Below are 19,111 nucleotides of genomic sequence, written 5' to 3' on the forward strand. Positions count from 1 at the left end.
ATTCTGCTTCAAACCCCTTTAGGTCTGTCTATTAGAAAAAAGGAGCATACCAGAGCTGGAGAAATGGCTTAGCAGCTTTAACAGTGCTTCCTTCATTTTCTGGCTCCTTGTAGGTCCAAAGAAAACTCCAACTCCCCAAACTCTAAATAGCAGTCCAATGAGCTCAACCTGGACTACTGGAGGATTTATGGTGCTTAGATAAAAGCCAGCATTTCTCAGGAACTTGTGACACTGGTTCCCATCTACTAAAAGGAACAAAAGGGGAATATGGCTACCTGTGGTGCCTATTAGTATATCAGAGCTCATGCTAGCATCCAAGGTTCTCTCAGTACCAAAATTAACTTAGTTCAAAATCCTGCCCTTCTCACCTCCTCCCCTACCATAAATCCCCTCCACCTCATGAGCTTCCCTTCCCCCAGATAACCATTCTCCTTAAAACCTTGTTTCTCTCTGTCTGTCTGTCTGTCTGTCTGTCTATCTATCTATCTCTGCTTCTGTTTTCTCTATTCTCTATCCCCTGCTATTCTCCCCTTCCTCTGCTATGGACTCATTCCAGATGCCTAACTTACCTTTCTCATATCTAAATAAAAAGTCCTTCCCCTTAAACATGCTATGGAGTGGTCATGCCATCGGTTTATGCAGTTCCTAGCAGCCACATGATAGCTCACAACCACCTGTGATTCTAGTTTCAGGGATTCCAACACCCTCTTTTCTGGCCTCCATCAGTTCCTGCATGCAGCGTATATGCACATACATTCACTCAGGTACACAGATGCCAGAAAGATTCTAAATGTCTGACGGAATGGATAAAGCAAAAGAAGGATCTTGGAGCTAGAATAAGAAGGTAAAGAAGCTCTCGGGGCTGGAGATGTAGCTCAGCAGCTAAGAGCACTAACTGCTTTTCCAGAGGGCTTGTCTGCAATTCTAGTTCCGAATCTGATACCTTCTTCCAGCCTCCATAGGCACTGCATACACATGTCATGCAGTCACACATGGAGACAAAACACACATACACATAAAATAAAAACATACCCAGGCAGGGTAACACAACTTTTGGGTTTTTTTGTTTTGTTTTGATTTTTCAAGACAGGGTTTCTCTGTGGCTTTTTTTTTTTTTTTTTTTTTTTTTTTTTGGAGGCTATCCTGGAACTAGCTCTTGTAGACCAGGCTGGTCTCCAACTCATAGAGATCCAGCACCTGATCTGTGAGAGCAGGAACAGATGTTAAAAAAAAATCTTAACAAAGTGTGCATGTAAGTAAGTACCTGTGCAGCCCAGAAGAGGGGAACAGATCCCCTGTACATAAGAGTTAGATGGTATGTCACCCCAAGATCTGAGTGCCAGTAAGAGAACTGAGCGTTCATAACCACTGAGGCATCTCTCTAGACCAGTGGTTCTACACCTTCCTAATGTTACAGCCCTTTAATACAGTTCCCTCATGTTGTGGTGACCCCCAACCATAAAATTATTTCATTGCTACTTCATAACTGTAATTTTGCTGTTATAAATTGTAAGGTAAATATCTGATATACAGCCCCTGTGAAAGGGTCAATCAACCCCCAAAGGGGTCACTACTCACAGGCTGAGAACTGCTGCTCTAGCCCCTTTAGTATTCTTGTGAGTGTATATCTGTGTGTGTATGTGCACATGCAGTCAAACATTCCATGGCATACATGCGGAGTTCTAATAAGAATGGCCGTCATAGTCTCTTATATTTAAATGCCTGGTTCCCAGTTAGCAGAACAGTTGTGGAAGGATTAGGAGATGTGATCTTGTTGGAGTGGGTGTGTCACTGGGGTTGGGCTTTAAGGTTTCAAAAGCCCAAGACAGGTCCAGCTTCCCTCTGCCTGCTCCTATGGATCAGGATGTTAAGCTTTCAGCTACTGCTCCATCACCATGCCTATCTGCCTTCTGCCATGATGATATGGACTAACCCCCTAAAATTGCAAGCAAGTCCCCAATTAAATGCTTTCTTTTATAAGAGTTGCTATGGTCATGTTTTCTCCTCAAAATAATAGAACAATGACTAATATAAAGAACCAACTCAGGTTATCAGGCCTGTGCAACAAGTGCTTTCTCTTTCATCAACTGAGTCATGTCCCTTGACCCAAGAAAACGGCTTCTTTTTGTTGTTGTTTCTCTGTGTAGCCCTGGCTTTGCTGGAACTCACTCTGGACACCAAGCTGGCCTATGACACATGACACAGAGATCTACCTGTTTCTGCCTCCAAGTACTGGGATTAAATCCACTACCACTGTCCAGCTTTAGTTTTTGTTTGTTTGTTTGGGAAGGGGCAAGAACATTTTATTAAAATCAATTCTAGCCAGGCATTTGTGACACACACCTTTAATCCCAGCATTCAGGAGGCAGACGCAGACAGATTTGAGTTCAAGGCCAGCCTGGTCTACAGATTGAGTTCCAGGATAGGCTCCAAAACTGCAGAAAAACACTGTCTTAAAACAGCCTCACCAAAAGAAATCAATTCTAAACTCATCCATTACTCAGGATATTAGCTGGAAATTGCTTGCTCTGAATGTGCATTGAATACATACGGTTTTTACTGCAGACATGATGCATGGCCCATAGTGCCCAGAGCTGAACTTCTGGCTGAGAGAAGTTGCCAAGGAGTGGGAAAAATGATTTGAAAGATCTAAAAAAAAAAAAGGAGCAAAACAAACAAAAACAACACATCAATTATAAGTGTTTTCAATATTTCCCCTACAGAGTCTGTTCTACACAGAGACAAATGTATTATGCAGTCTTTATTGGGGGGGGGGCAGGTGAAATGCCCCTTTGTATTCTGTGAATATGTTTTTTTATTATCATTGCTTAATAAAGAAGCTGATTTAACCAATATCCAGACAGAATAGAGCCAGGTGGGAAAATCAAAGCAAAGACCAGGCAAAAAGAAGGCAAAGTTTAAGAGATGCCAGTAGCCGCTGGAGAAGCAAGATATGAGGGAACAAGCCATGAGCCTCGTGGTAAAATACAGAATAATAGAAAAGGGTTAATTTAAGTTGTAAGAGGTAGCTAATAAGCCAAACGGTTTGTAATTAATATTAATCCTCAGAGTGGTTATTTGGGAACTGGTGGGTGGGAGAGAAATGTTTGGCTACAAATGGCACCCAGTGTGGGGCAAATACATCCACAAAAAGAAGCTTTAAAGATTCTAGACGACAACAGAGCCAAAACTGGCTTCTTAATAGCCACATTTATTCAGACAGACTCTGTTTGCTGGAGGTGAGCAGATGCGTGGCTCCTTTAAGAGATGGCTTTCCTGGCTGGCTCTTTTGGGAGGTCTTACTATAGAGTATTTAAGTGGGGCTAGTGGACAGTGTGTTATAAGTTACTTGGTGACAGTGTGGACCCTCTGCTTCCAAAAATTGGGGCAGTAAACGAGGCTCCCAGAGCTGGCAGTGAACTTACCTCTGCCATGCTGAAAAGTTGAAAAAGGTGGAACCAACAGCCAAAGCAGCAGCTCTGGCCCTTAACAGTTTAAAATAGTGATCAAAAAAGGGTTACAGGGTGTAGTGGTACATGCCTTTAATCCCAGCACTCAGGAGGCAGGCGGATCTCTGTGAGTTCAAGGCCAGCCTAGTCTAGAGATGTTTTATTACCATTGGTTACTAATGAAGCTGATTTGGCCAATAGCCAAGCAGAATAGAGCCAGGTGGGAAATCCAAGCAAAGATACAGGGGAAAAGGTGTAGTCTAGGAGATGCCAGCAGCTACCACAGAAGCAAGGTGTGAAGTTCCAGGACAGCCAGGGCTGTTAACACAGAGAAACCCTGTCTCAAAGAAAAAAAAAAAGTCTTTAAAGAGACAGCAAAAGTAATATTTTCAAAAACACACATAAAGATGCAAAATACACAGAGTCTAGATTAGGTATGCTATTGTATCTCCTTTGAGCTTTATTTTGACTATTAATAAGCTAACTGCTGAGAGACATTTAATTGTGGAAGCTACTAACTTAAATATATATATATATATATATATTTAAAGGTATCTTGACTAGTTTCCCTTAGTTATGATAAAAGATAATTAGATATAGAAAACTATAGACTCACAACGATAGGATATGATAGAGTATTTTCTTTAATTTTGTCAAATACAATTAGGCTAAGTATTATAATTTTTGTTTAATACTTGTTTTGTTATATGTAATTTTGCAATGTTAAAACTAAAACCTTCCTTTTTAATTAGACAGAAAAGGGGATGGGGGATGCCCTTCTGTATGATGTGGACATGTTTTATTACCATTGGTTACTAAAGAAGCTGATTTGGCCAATAGCCAAGCAGTTTAGAGCCAGGTGGGAAATCCAAGCAAAGATACAGGGGAAAAGAAGGTGTAGTCTAGGAGACACCAGCAGTGACCACAGAAGCAAGGTGTGAAATAATAAGCCCCTGGCCTTGTGGCTACAAAGATTAATAGAAATGGGTTACTTTAAGTTGTAAGAGCTAGTTAGTAAAAGCCCGGGCCATAGGCCAAATAGTTATAATTAATATAATCCTCAGAGTATTTAGGAACTTGCAGGCAGGAGAAACATCCAGCTACAGGGGGGTTCATTTAAGTAACAGCAATTCATGTCTCTTTTCATAAGGCTTAAGTCTTAAAGATTTTCTTAGAATTTACCAAGAACCATGGAATCTGAACATGAGGCTACTTGACATAATCCCTTATTTCTTCATCATTTCAGAGTACACGAAAGGAAAGATTGGATGCTGTAATAGTATGAAATTACCTGTAGGTCACCAATGCTGACATATTACACCGTGAACTTGGCCAATTCTGGATGGTTACATGCTGCACCCCAAAAGAGAAAGGGAGAAACCCAGAGTATTATGTGTTATTGTTAAGTTCTATAGGTTATTTCATATTTACTTATACATATGAGGCTTATTTAAAAAACTAGGCTAGGTAGTGATGGCACATGCCTTTAGTCCCAGTGCTCGGGAGGCAGAGGCAGGTGGATCTCCATGAGTTTGAGGTTAGCCTGGTCTACAAGAGCTAGTTCCAGGTCAACTTCCAAAAAAACCACAGAGAAATTCTGTCTCGAAAAACCAAAAACCAAACCAAAACAAAAAAAACCCTAAATCAACTAGATAACTGCTCTGAATAAAATTTATGCAAAACTTCGTGTGGAAAAAAACTGCACTGGAAGGCTGGGGTGTAAGAGCTCAGTAGCAGAGTGATTACCTAGCCTTGCATTCAGTCAGTGCCTAGTACCATTGAGACAGCAGATCCTTCTCTGGGTAAGCTCCACCTAATTCATATCTCTCCAACCTGAACCCAAGTAGATAAATTCCACTCATTACACATCTCACTGGCTCCAAAGAAAACTTTAAAATACAAAACTTTTGAGGTTAGAGAAATGACTCAGTAGTTAAAAGAGCACTTGCTGCTATTGTAGGAGCCCCAAGATTGGTTCCCAGCACCACTTGGGGTAGCTCACATTTGTCCACAACTCCAGCACACAGGGATCCAATGCCCTCTTCTGGCTGTCCTAAGCACTTGTGTACAGGCAGTGTTCATACACATACGCCATTAAAAACAAATACAAAACTCAAACTATTGTCAGAGCTAGGTGCAGTAGCCCACACCAGCAATCCAAAAGCCCAGCGAATCTGAGGCAGAAGAATCACCGTGAATCCAAGCAGAGTCTGAGCTACAAAAGACTCATTTCAAAAATAAACAACAAAATTCAAACAGACCAAAAAACAAACAAACAAATAAAACTAAGAAACTATCATTAATAATATTTAATGAGATGAGTAGCAAAGTTCAACAGATGTAGAATCTTTCTAAAACTCATTTAAAGAAAATAAGTTATCTGAGGAAGAAATTACTCTGGATGTTGTAAAGAATGATTCCTGTACCAAGTCTTGGAGAAGATCTCTCCTCTGCAGGTCACGGGATAGCCAGTGCTGTCTGTCACATGTCAGATGGGCTATCACACCAGCAGCGAAGTAGCTCACTTCTATGTTGCTGCTGTGAAGCAGACTGATGGTATGTCTCAACAGATCTTTTGTCACCAGCTTGGGAGAGAGCTCTCTGACTTCAGCTACGTTGTTCTACAGGGTAGAGGAACATATCAGGGCAGGGAGGGAGAAAGAACCAGGAACCAGCAGCACCTTCCCTACAGCTTCCTTTAGACACGGTCCCAGAACTTACTCCAGCCCTATCTCTGTACTTGGCCTATGACCCAAATCCCACCCCTGCATGAAGAACATGATCTTTAATAGAAAAGAACTGAGTAAAGCGCCTACTAAGTGCTGGGCACAGTATAAGATACAGAAAAATAGCTTTTATCTGTATTATCTCTCAGTTAATGTTTAATTCTGCAAATAAACTTGACATTCAGCAAGACTCACTTGTCAAGTTTACACTGACAGTAACTCTCTCAACTAGGAGTTTGCATTTAAGTCTAACACAAATGCTTATGGTATCTTGAAATTAAAAATGAAAGCTGCCCTGCTGTTGTTTTTCAATCCATTGCATTCATTTTCTATGCTGTGTAATAAATTACCACAAACTTACTGGCTTAAAATAACATGCATTTTTATCTCACAGCTCCTTTGGGGCAAGAGAGAGGGCATGACTTAGCCGGTCTCTACAATGAGGTTTCATACAGTCAACTTCAACCAGAGGCTCCAGTGAGCAAATAAATCTACTTCCCTCCTCACTCAGAATTCATTCCCTGTGGCTGCAGAACTAAGATTTCAGTTTCTTGTCTAACACTTAAAGGAAAAAGTTCCTTGAAATATGGATGGCCCTCTTCTCCACTGGTGTACTCAGGTAGCCATTGTCCTGATTTTGAGATTCTGACTAGTTAGTCCTTCAACCAGCTAAACCCTTTGTGAATAGCATGATTTCAGTATGAAGCTTATCTGACATTAGTCCCCAACAAAGAGGTATGTTACCATTAGTATAACTCTAAGTATCAAAAGTCCTTTTGAATGGCCGTTGGTGACTCGTGCATTTAATCCCAGCACTTGAAAGGCAGAGGCAGGTGGATCTCTTTGAGGCCAGCCTGGTCTACAGAGAGAGTTCTAGGACAGACTCCAAAGCCATACAAAGAAACCTTGTCTGGAAAATCAAAAAAAAAAAAAAAAATTTTTTTTTTTTTTTTTTTTTGTCCTTGTGAGTCTTTTAGCAGTCAGCCAGGCTCCCAGAAGTACTAAAAGCATGCCTTCATGCCTTCAATCAGCAAACAGGATGTTTCTCATCTAAGAAATACAAAGCTTCCTTCCGTTCAACTTTCTGAGATTATTTTCTACTATTTTCCTCTTTTTCACCTTTTCTCCAAATTCCAACTCTTCTGGAAACAAATTTCTAAAATGGGCAGAATTGACCTGATTTAGAAGCTTCTGAAGAATTAACTGCCTTGACAATCTGGAACTACAGGTAAGTGGTTCCTATTGTAGGGTCTGAAGCCTGGCTGCCTGAGTTTGCCTTTTCATCCTTTTTTTTGGGGGGGGGGGTGGGGGGGTTCGAGACAGGGTTTCTCTGTGGCTTTGGAGGCTGTCCTGGAACTATCTCTTGTAGACCAAGCTGGTCTCAAACTCACAGAGATCTGCCTGCCTCTGCCTCCCAGAGTGCTGGGATTAAAGGCATGTGTCACCATCACCCAGATCAAGCCACCTCTTACCAACCAGGAGAGACAAATGGGTCCTGCCTGTACACTGTGAATAGAGTACAGTTACAACGTATAATCTTCCTTATCCTTGAAGTTATTTTTTCCTGATATCAGGACTGTGCTAGTCCTCTCATAAAAGGATGCTCACTGCTATTAATCTCAACTTGACCATATCAACCGCTTTGGCTGACATTAGCAAACAGGATATGGGCAGAGCTATGAAAACTCTAGCAGAAGGGGACTTACCCTCTGCTGCCATTTTGAGATTTCAGTGAGACACAAGACTCAGCAGACCACTAGTGCCAATTCTGGTGCCAGAATCAGATCATCCTACCTCATTCAACCTGCAGCCCCAGGAATCTCTCCCTCAAGACCAGTACAACTGTAGACATGAGCTAAGTTCAAACTATGGGCCAACTAATTCTTAAGGGAAGAAGCATACATGTATATTTATGTGTGTTGTCTGTGCAGTGCACATGTATGGAAGCCAAGGATCAACATCTGTTGTCTTCCTCAATCACTCTTTTCCTTACTTTTTCAGACAAGATCTCTCACTGAATCTGGAGCACAAAGGTTTGGCTAGACTTGCTGTGAGCCCCAGGGATCCTCCTGTCTCTGTACCCCCAGTGCTGGGATTACACTCATGCACCACCACATCTGAAGTTACAGATGGCTGTGAGCTGCTTTGTGGGTGCTGGGAATCAAACGTAGGACCTCTAGAAGAGCAACCAGTGCTCTTAATCACAGAGCCATCTCTCCAACCCAAGACAGTTATTTTAAGCCACTAAACTGTGGGTTGTTCACAGCAACAGATAATTACTGTACAAGGATTATCTGCTTGCTGAGAATACGATTAAATGAATCTATGCATCTAAACAGACTACAGCAGTGCCCAATACAAAGTAGGTACTATGTAAGTATTGATTTTAATTAAATTAATTCAAACAATTCACCTTACCAGGAGACCAAGCACTTTGCTCTGTATCATAGACACGGGAAATGTCTGTAAAAGAACACACAGGTTACTATAACACGAAGAGAAGAACTTTATATTTAAACTCAATCCCATCTTCCAACCTCTAAGACTTTGGTGATGACTGCCAGTCCTTCGTTCTCAATAAAGTACTTGCAGGCTGATGGAGATTCATCTGTAAGATTCCAAAGTGCTTTCAGAGTAAACAAGAAGGTGACATCATCTAACTTCTCAGTCGTCTTTTGTCTCACTATTGTTAGAAGTTCCTACAAACCAAAGACACAGAGAGTAAAACCACCACCCCCTGACCAATTCGCTCCTGTGTGAAAAAAAGGAAAGAGGAGCCCTAAAAGTGAGAGCTGGGGATCTAACTGGGTTGACAGAGTACTTGTAGCATGCATAAAGCCTTACAGTCCTCCCCTAGCCTGGCTATAAACACCTGGGCCACACATACATAAAATAAATCTTGTTTTTGTTTTGAGACAGAGCCTTGCTGTTAGCCCTGGCTACCTCAGTGAGTAAGAGCAGATCTGCCTGCCTCTGCCTCCCCAGTGCTGAGATACAAGGCATGTGCCAACACCACCCAGCTACTACTTTTTTGTTATTCAAGAAAGTGCCATTCATTTGCCTCATATCCAGCCAAATCCAACCCTCAATTTTGTCTTTCTCACTCAAACCACTCAGCTGCCTTTCACACAACCTCTTCTCAAATAAGTACAGGAAAAAAAAATTATTTTAAAAGCTGCATTCAGCTGGTCGGTGGTGGTGCATATTTTTAATCCCAGCACTTGGGAGGCAGAGGCAGACGGATTTCTGAGTTCAAGGCCAGCCTGGTCTACCAGAGTAAATTCCAGGATAGCCAGGGCTGTTACACAGAGAAACCCTGTCTCAAAAAAAAAAAAAAAAAAAACCAAAGCATTAAAAAAAAAATAAATAATAAAAGCTTCATTCATAAATTTGTTGCTTTTTTTTGGTAAGGTATTATTAAGGACCAAGGATATAGTTCAGCAGTAGAGCATTTGCCTAGCACACACAAGGTCCTGGGTTCAATCCCCAGCATGGTGGGGTAGGCGCGGTGATTACCTCAGCTCACCGGCTCACCTTGACTGTCATGATGAGCTCTTCCTGAAGCTGTTCAGTCTCCTCAGGTAAGAGCTGAAAGCAAACAGAAGACCCAAGTGAAAGGCCCAAGTTCTCCCAAGCCTAGGCAGGGGGAAAAGGTGACCCTGGCACACCCCTACCTTCAGGGCTAAGATGGAGGTGATGCTCACGGCCATTGTTTGCATCTTGGGGTTCTCACGCCTGCACAGCCACCTCATCACAAGCTTGGCAGCATCAAACCTGAAAAGCAGTTATTTTCTTCAGTGGTGTAGCCTGTGGTAAGTTGTCCATGCCCCTCCCTGTATAAACCCTCACCCATTTCCCTATAAGTAGCCCTAATTAAGCTAACCAACTGGTTCACACAAATAAAGATATGAAAAGTAGAAAGGGTGGCTAGTTGGCAAGAGGAAGAGGCTCAGAGCAAAAGGGAACAAGAGAGTATTTGGGGATGACTAAGATCAATACATTATATATGTGTATAGAAATACCAAAATCCAGTATCGGGTATAATATATGCTAAGGAAAATTTTAAACATAAAAGTAAAAATGTCAACTTCCAAAGCCTCAGCAATAGAAATGAGAACATTTCAGAGAGAGCCCAGGAAAAGTATATTCCAGAATGTGAGTAACCATGTGCTGCTAGAATAACCTCAGATGCTTTATCTGTACTTGCCTGTCAAAGGGAACGTCAGCAAGAATCCTGGAGGTGGTTAAGGAGAGAAGGCAATTCTTCTGTAACTTTTAGGAAAGAAATGGTAAACACTCATGAGCAAATGTGATGCTCCATTCTGAGAGAAGTCAAGACATGTGGTTGGTGTGACCAATGGCTACTTATGTAGTTAGTCCTTGCCATGGTTTCTCTGTGTAGCCCTGGCTGTCCTGGAACTCAGAGATCCACCTGCCTCTGCCTCCCTGGGTTTAAAGGAGTGCACCACCGCCACCTGGCCTCTCTCTATGATTTTAATTTGCTCCTACAACTGGAATAAAGACTGAATTGTACTCTTGAAGACCAACTCACATTTTAAAATATATTATTTATTTATTTTTATTCCATACGCACCAGTGTTATGCTTACATGTATGTCTGTGTAGGAGTGTCAAATCTCTTGGAACTGGAGTTACAGACAAATGTGATGCCATGTGGGTGCTGGGAATTTAACCTGGGTGCTCTGGAAGAACAGCCAGCGCTCTAGACCACTGAGCCATCTCTCTAGCCCCAACTCCTTCTTTTTTTAAGAGTTAACATTCATTTTGCGTGTGCCTCTGTATGTGGGGGGGTGTGCATGTCACAGCACACATGTAGAGGTGAGAGGACAACTTAGAGTAACCAGCTCTCTTCATCTATCAGGTAGGTCCTGGAGATCGAACCAGGACGGGTGGAGGTGCCTTTATCCTGAGAACTATCATACATTTCTATTAGATTTGACAAATTTGTGCTGTAACTACCACTGCAACAAAGATTTAAATGGAATTATGTCACCCACTCTTACAGCAGGTCTTGCTTGAATCATGTTTTTTAGGGTTACCCATGTTTCACAAACCAATCAATGTGTCACTCCTTTCTTGTCAGACAAGACTCCCTTAAACAAACACATCACATCTGAGTATCTATTCGTCTTGAGACACTTGGGTCAGTCCACCTTTTGGTGATTTCAAATTAAGACACTATAATATTCATGTTTAAATTTACTGCTGATCTATGTGTGTTGACTTGAGTGTCTTCCCTTATTGTTCTCCACTAAATTTTTTTTTTTAGAGATTTCTTCATTTACTGAAGAATGGATAAAGAAAATGTGGTATATTTATACAATGGAGTACTACTCAGTGGTAAGAAACAACCACATCCTAAAATTCAAAGGCAAATGGGCAGAACTAGAAACAAAAAAAAAAAAACAATCCCATAATGAAAACCAGAAAGACAAATATAGTATGTACACACTCATAAGTGGATACCAGACATAAAGCAAAAAATACCCAGTCCACAATCCATAACCCAGAAACAGATGGAAGCAGATGCAGAAATCCACAACTAACCATTGGGCCAAGCTCCTGGAGTACAATCAAAGTGAGTGAGGGAGGATCAAAAATATGAACACCCACAGAATCAGCTGACCTAAGCTAGTGAGAGATCATTGACTCAGGTCTGATAAATGGGTAATCTGCATAAGACCAAACTAGACTCCCTTAATATAGGTAACAATAGTGTGACTGGGACAATATATGAGGCCACTGGCAGTGGGTCCAAGACCTAATACTAATGAACAAACTGACTTAGTGAAGCCCATCCTATTTGGAGAGATACCATGCCCAGCCAAGACACAGGGGTGTGGGGATGGAGAGGTGCCTTGGTCCTGTACTTTAACCAGATGATAGGACAGACTTAGTGGACTTCCTATGGGAGTCCTTACCCTCTCCATGAGCAGATGGGAGGAGGGGAGAGTAGAGGGAGTGGGAACTGGGATCAGAATGTAAAAATAAATTAATAAAAAATTTAAAAAGATGCATTTATTGTGTATACAGTATTCTGCCTGCGTGTATGCTTGCACACCAGAGGGCACCAGATCTCATTACAGATGGTTGTGAGCCACCATGCGGTTGCTGGGAATTGAATTCAGGACCTCTGGAAGAGCAGCAGTGTTCTTAACCTCTGAGCCATCTCTCCAGCCCTTTTAAATGTCTTTGAGAGTTTTATTGTGTATTCCTGGATGACCAGGAACTCACAGAGACTCTCTGCCTCTGCCTCTGAGTGCTGGGATTAGAGATGTGCATGCAGCATCACCACCAGGCAGGTTTAGGGACTTAAACTCATGCCTGCAGAGCAAGAGCCTTTACTCCCAGGTCCCTCACCTTTTATTTATTCGTTTATTTATTTTGAGGTGCTAGGGACTAAACCAACAAACTCATGCATGCTAGTAAGTTCTCTACCACTGAGCTGTATTCCTAGCCCAAGAATTTTTAATTTTGATGATTTTATTTTTCTGGTGCTGGACCTAGAAACCAGGGCATTGGCCTTACATACACTAGCAAGTCCTCTTTCATTGAGCTATGCCCCCAGTCTTGAAGAAAAGCCTTTCCTTTCAGTAACCTAAAGTATTTTTGACTAGTAAGGTAAAAATCTCTGTGAAAGCATATACGAACTGAGAGTAATTTACATGAGGTGGCTTTTTTCCTTCCATCTTATGAACCTCAAGGATCAAACTCAGATCTTTTTTTTTTAAGGGTTTTTTTTTTTTTTTTTTTTTCTTTTTCTTTTTGGTATTCCAAGACAGGGATTCTTTGTGGCTTTGGAGGCTGTCCTGGAACTAGCTCTTGTAGACCAGGCTGGTCTCGAACTCAAAGAGATTCTCCTGCCTCTGCCTCCTGAGTGCTGGGATTAAAGGTGTGTACCACCACTATCCAGCTTTTTAATTTTTTAAGTTTTTTTTTTTCTTTCAAACTCAGATCTTTCAGCTGCTAAGTGCTTTTCTCTTTTATCTTGTTGGCCTCAACTCAACTTTTTTTTCTTCCCTGGGATTTCTGTTTGAGATTGCATGTAGCCCTGTCTGGTCTTGAACCTGTATGTAGCAGCAAAGAATGAACTTAACTTTTAATTCCACTGCCTCTGTCCCCTGCCCCAAGTACTAGGGTAACAGGTGAGCACCATCACACCTGGCTTCACAATGTTAGTGGGTGTTTCTTAGTAAATGTTTTTTATTTTTATGTTTTTAGTTTTTGAGACAGGGTTTCTCTGAGTTGCCATGGCTGTCCTGGAACTCTATCATAGGCCAGGCAGACCTAAAACTCAGAGATTTGCCTGCTTCTGCCTGAGTACTGGAATTAAAGGTGTGTGCCATCATGTCCAACTTTCGGAGTAAATGGTTTTGGCTTCATTGCTTATCCATATTTCCTACTTTTTTTCTATAATATTAAGACCTATTTTATCTATAAAAGAATAAAAAACTGTAACTCAGTAATACATACATACTTTCCTTATATATGCTCTAAGGTTAAATATCAGTTAATAATTTAATAATTCAAATTACCTGTTGGTAGTAGGGGAAATTTTTCATTGCTTTGAAGAGTAGATAGGTGACCTCTGACAACAGACGAACAGGCATTCCCTTGGCCAGGTTCTGGCGTGTTAGGTTGAGCACACAAGCACTGGCTGTGAACTGCACTGGTAGATCTTGTGGATGATTCCTCATTCCTATGGCCACAAGCTAAAGATAAATTTGTTTTTAGAGGAACAAAACAACATTCAAGTCTGGTACTGGCCTGGCAGTGGTGGCCCATGCCTTTAATCCCAGCCTTGGGAGGCAGAGGCAGGTAGATCTCTGTGAGTTCAAGACCAACCTGATCTACAGAGCAAGTTCCAGAACAGCCAAAGCCACACAGAGAAACATAGCCTCGAAAAACCAAAAATAAACAGAAAGAGAGGGGGGGGGAGAGAGAGAGAGATAGAGAGAGAGAGAATGAGAATTCTGGTTCTGTCTAATAATAGACCTTTTCTATTCTTAGCATTTATTCTATAGGACATTGAGGAATTGCAGCAATTGCTTCAAATCCAAATGTAGCCACTAACTAGCTGGTGGCTCTGGATCTGAATCTCATCGTCTGTGCAATGAATTGTATGATCATTTCCTGAGCATCACCCGAGCTACTGTGGCAAACATAGCAAGGGACACAAACACCATCAGATTATGCCATTTGGGGGATATTTTGAGAAGGGGTCTCACTGTGGAGGTCAGCTGACCAAACTCAGTAATCCTCTCGACTCAACCTTCTAAGAGCTAGGATTCAGACATGTTCTCCCAGCGAATCAGATTATGCCTCATTCTTTAGCATAAATCCTGAGAGTTCACACTAAGGGATCCCAGACATGAAACTGAAGGCAGTTGGGAGGACACCATATTGGAAGACTTCACATACAAAGCACATTAGACAGGGCCTAGGATCTAGACAGGAGAGAGGCAGGAAGGGAAAGCATAAGGAAAAAAAAAAAAAAAAGAAAAAAAAACCCAAGATAGACAAAAGGATGGTATGAGTTATTAAGGGAGAAGAATTTGATTTTCTTTAGATTTACTCTATGAGTGCTGTGCCTACGTATATGTAAAATTAAATTTTAAAAATGAGTTTTTCCAGGGGCTAGAGAGATGGCTCAGAGGTTAAGAGCACTGGATGCTCTCTTCCAGAGGTCCTGAGTTCAATTCCCAGCAACCACGTGGTAGCTCACAACCATCTATAATGAGATCTGTTGCCCTCTTCTGGCACACAGGCATACATACATAAGGTATACATAATAAATAAGTAATTTTTAAAGAAAATTAGTTTTTCATGTGATAAAGCAAGTCAGTATGGATAAACCCATGATAGCATAAAAGATTTCTGATGTATAAAGAGTAAAAATAAAAGCAAATGAGTTTCATAAGCCAAAATTCAGCTATAATGTACCCCAAGCTGGCCTCACTATACAGCCAAAGATAACCTTGAATTTGTGATCCTCCCATCTTTACCTCCTGCATACTGGATTCACAGATGTATGCCGCTATTCCAGGCAACAATTCATTTCATTTGTTCTGTTCTTGCTTTCTTTTAGAAAATCTGACCGCAGGACAAGTAATATAGCTCAGTTAGTAGGACACTTGTCTAGCATGCACCAAGTACTGGGTTCAAGGCGAAAGCCAGGCGTGTATACATGCCTGTAAACCTGACACTTTTCTGCAATCCAAGCACTCAATCAGAAGAGAATCAGAAACCCAGGTTGGATCTGGGGGTACAGCTTACCAGCACAGTGTTTCCTAGCACACATGAGGTGTCCTTGATCCCCCATACTACATAAACTGGGCATAATGGCACACACATGCCTGTAATTTATTTCCTAGGAGGTAGATGTAAGAGGTTCAGTGGTGCAAGATTGTCCTCAGCAACATGACGTTTAAGCCCAACCCGGATATGAGACTCACAAAAGAAAAAAAAGAAGGAAATCAGATACAAGAGTTTTAAGACTAAACAAATAGGTAAACACATAGAAAATGTCTATCTAGAGCAAAGTGAATTCTGTTCCTACAAATATATTCATAACTTCTTTTATATTTTAAAAAGATAATACAATGCTACTATTACCTTCCTGTAGTGTTTAGTAATTTTTTTTTTCTTCCAGAGATAAGATCTCACTATGTAGACTAGGCTGGCCTGAAATTCACATTGATCTGTCTTCAGCTTCCTCTAGAATGCTGGAAGAATTAAAGGTGTGCACTAGCATGCCTGCTAGTAAACAACTTTCAATTGACCAAGCAAGAAATGAAATGTTTCTGCAGTACCTTTAGAGTGGCAGGCAGGATGACTTGCAGTGAAAGCGTCTCTGTGAAGAGCCTGTAGAGAGCTTCCTTCACAAAGCATGACCTGTTCCTGTACCGGCTCAATGCTTCAGAAATCTGATTCACGTTGGCTCCTCCAGCAACCTGAAAAACGTGGAGTCACAGGAGGCTTCACCTCCTCACACAAGCATTTGGGTTCTGCCAGCTTCAAAGCAATAGTAGGTAGTTTACAGAGTTGCTCCCATTTAGTCCAAATTCTAACAGAATCTTGTGTTCCTCAACCCAACCTCCATTTTACACATCTATCCAATAAGTGAAACGTGCAGCTCGGTATCATAACAAAACAAGTTGGTGGTAGTGTCAGAATCACATACTTCTCCCTAAACTATAGTCCAGTTATGCCTGGAATACAAAACTCAGGAGGCAGAGGCAAGAGAATTCTCAAAATTGAGACCAGCCAGCCCCCATGTCTGAATCAAGGACTAGGGGGAAGAAACAGAAACCACAAAACCTCAGTTGACTGTGGTTTGGGTATTTGCTTTGGTGTAGACTACTTGCCTAGCCAGTGTGAAGCCCATGCATGGTACAGTTCCTAATTGCAAACAACAAACAAGCCACACAGGTATATGCAAAGTTCCAACACTCAACAATCATGATGGAGGCCTATCAGAATGCTAAGGAAAAAGCATCCAGTAAAGGGGGTAAGGCACAGGAAAAAGAACTTACTTGTCCTTGGTGCTAACCCCACTTCTCATATGCCATAACTCTCCCTAGCTATCTCAGGATGATGTGTTTTAAACAGCCCGTTTCAATTGGCGTAAAGGTATTGGAGGCCTCCTGATTTTCAATCATACCTTCTACTTCCCACACCCTATCCTATAGCCACTCTCCAAAACATAGGAAATGAAAAACAAAAACAAAAAACAAACAAGCAAACAACAAACAAAAAAAAAACCACTAGACATGACAAATCAATTTTTCAAATTCCTGGGTAGTAAAGAATAAGTTAAAAAATTTAAAGAAGCTCAAAACTTCCATCCTGCCTCCACCACTCACACCATCATGCCGGCACTCAAACTGACAAGCGCTTTTGTTTTGTTGAGACAGGGTCTTCAAACTCTCAATCCACCTGCCTCAGCCTCACCAGCCCTGGGATCACATGGGTGTGTCCACCTAGGGCAGTACTTTTGAAAAAAGAACTGCCAAAAGTGGAACGATTCGAACCAACCCCATAGCAATCAGAAGGAATGAGAAAAAAAAAAATGCAAAACTACATTTCAGCTAAGAACAATTCTTCCAATAAACCAGAAGCACAAGACTTGGAGCCTCAGTATGAACTTTGGTGTATGAAAGACAAAAGCAAGGAAGGGAGTAAGGCTTTAAAAAACTGAGGCAAAGAAAGGTTTATTAAACTCATCTTCTCCCTGAGTTCAATCCCTGGAACTCATATAAATGTAGGCGAGAGCTGACTCCACAGTTATCCTTTATTTCCACCCATGTGTCCCTCCTCAGACATGTCATGCACACGTTCTCTCTCTCTCTCTCTCTCTCTCTCTCTCTCTCTCTCTCTCTCTCTCTGTCACACACACACACACACATACAGTGTAAAATATAATATAATAATAGTGATAATGGGGCTAGGGGCTGCTGCCAAGCCTGGTGACATGAGTTTGCTGGGAGAGAATCTACTCCTGAAAGTTGTCCTCTGATCTCCAAATGCATTCATTGACACAGACACCCTCATGCAAATACATCATGTAGACAAGTACATGCTAAGGACATTTATTTTTAAACCAGGCATGGTGGTACCATCTTTTAATCCTAGCACCTACCTGGGGTTGGGGGGGGGGGGAAACAGAAGCAAGTGGATCTCTGTGAAGACAGCCTGGTCTACATAGCAAGTCAGAGATTATAAGAAGACACTCTCTCAAAAAAAAAAAAAAATTAAAAATAACGGTAAATAAATAAATAAGAGGGTTGAGATATGGTTCGGTGGTTTAGACTACTTGTTCTTGCAGAAGTCCTAAATTTGATTCCTAGCTCCCAAGTGGTGGCTCACATTCATCTGTAATCCCCAATTCTAAGGGATCTGACACTTTCTGCTTTCATCCAGCTCCAGGCACACAAGTGGTACACATACAAACATAAAAGAAAACATTCATACACATAAAAGCTTCAAAGACAAATTAAAATAAAAAATGTAAGACACGAAGTGGTGATGTGTGCCTTTAATCCAGCATTTGGCAGGCAGGGGCAGGTGGGTCTCTGAGTTTTAGGCCAGCATGATCTACAGAGTGAGTTCCAGGATAGCCAGGGCTACACAGAGAAACTCTGTCTCAAAACCCCTCCCCACAAGTAAATGGCAATAGAAGCCACATATATCACTGATACTGAGGAATTATACAGGCACTTATTCACTAAAGGATTTGTGGAGGGGGTATCTGTAGAGGGTGTATACATGTATACCTGTGTTTATATAAGTAGAGGCCAGAGGTAGTACTGTCTTCCTCTATTACTTTCTACCTTATTTTTAGAAACAAGAGGATTTTTAAATGGCCCATAAAATAAAATTAAAAAAAAAATCCAGGCTGGAAAGACGGCTCAGAGTTTAAAAATTCATACCACTTATACTACTTTTACATAGAACCAGAGTTCAGTTCCCAGCATGCACAGCAAGCAGAACCTGGCTGTGACTCCAGCAACAGGAGATCCAACAACCTCTTCTGGATCCCACAGACACCTGCAGTCACATGGGCACTCCCCATATACACATGAATAAATTAAAAAATAAATTTAAAAAACTATGAAATACACAAGAGTAGTGTCTAAAACAGTGATTTTCAAAACAGAAATAGAGTATGCTCATCTAACACCAGAAAAAGTATGCTCACTCTGGCTGTTTACAGTTCGGTGGTTAAGAGTACTTGCTACTCTAGCACAGGACCCAGGCTGTGCCTGTATGATGGACAGCTGCCTATAACTCCAGTTCCAGAATATGATACCTTCTTCTGGTCTCTATGCCCACTGCAAAAATGTTATATACATACACTAGGAACACACACACACACACACACACACACACACACACACACACACACACACACGAG

The 19,111-nt window shown here is 41.4% G+C and overlaps 1 protein-coding gene and 1 non-coding gene across 2 annotated transcripts in view; one reads left to right on the top strand and one right to left on the bottom strand.

Moving 5' to 3' along the window:
• The window catches only part of Zyg11a (zyg-11 family member A, cell cycle regulator), a 30,887-nt gene that overhangs the window by 360 nt on the left and 11,416 nt on the right, over positions 1-19,111 (bottom strand). The window contains exons 4-13 of the mRNA XM_051188412.1: positions 16,008-16,148; positions 13,731-13,907; positions 10,383-10,447; positions 9,850-9,949; positions 9,710-9,763; positions 8,713-8,874; positions 8,594-8,638; positions 5,876-6,070; positions 4,741-4,802; positions 2,552-2,649 (exon numbers count right to left, since the gene is read on the bottom strand). Coding sequence (XP_051044369.1) covers positions 2,552-2,649; positions 4,741-4,802; positions 5,876-6,070; positions 8,594-8,638; positions 8,713-8,874; positions 9,710-9,763; positions 9,850-9,949; positions 10,383-10,447; positions 13,731-13,907; positions 16,008-16,148 — 1,099 coding nt within the window. The remainder of the gene's footprint in view (positions 1-2,551; positions 2,650-4,740; positions 4,803-5,875; positions 6,071-8,593; positions 8,639-8,712; positions 8,875-9,709; positions 9,764-9,849; positions 9,950-10,382; positions 10,448-13,730; positions 13,908-16,007; positions 16,149-19,111) is intronic.
• LOC127225531 (small nucleolar RNA Z39) lies at positions 15,018-15,080 on the top strand. Its single transcript, XR_007834815.1, has one exon. It is a non-coding gene; the product is annotated as a small nucleolar RNA Z39 (small nucleolar RNA).

The sequence above is a fragment of the Phodopus roborovskii genome, unplaced genomic scaffold (genome assembly GCF_943737965.1).
Source record: "Phodopus roborovskii unplaced genomic scaffold, PHOROB, whole genome shotgun sequence".
In the NCBI taxonomy this organism is placed as follows: domain Eukaryota; kingdom Metazoa; phylum Chordata; class Mammalia; order Rodentia; family Cricetidae; genus Phodopus; species Phodopus roborovskii.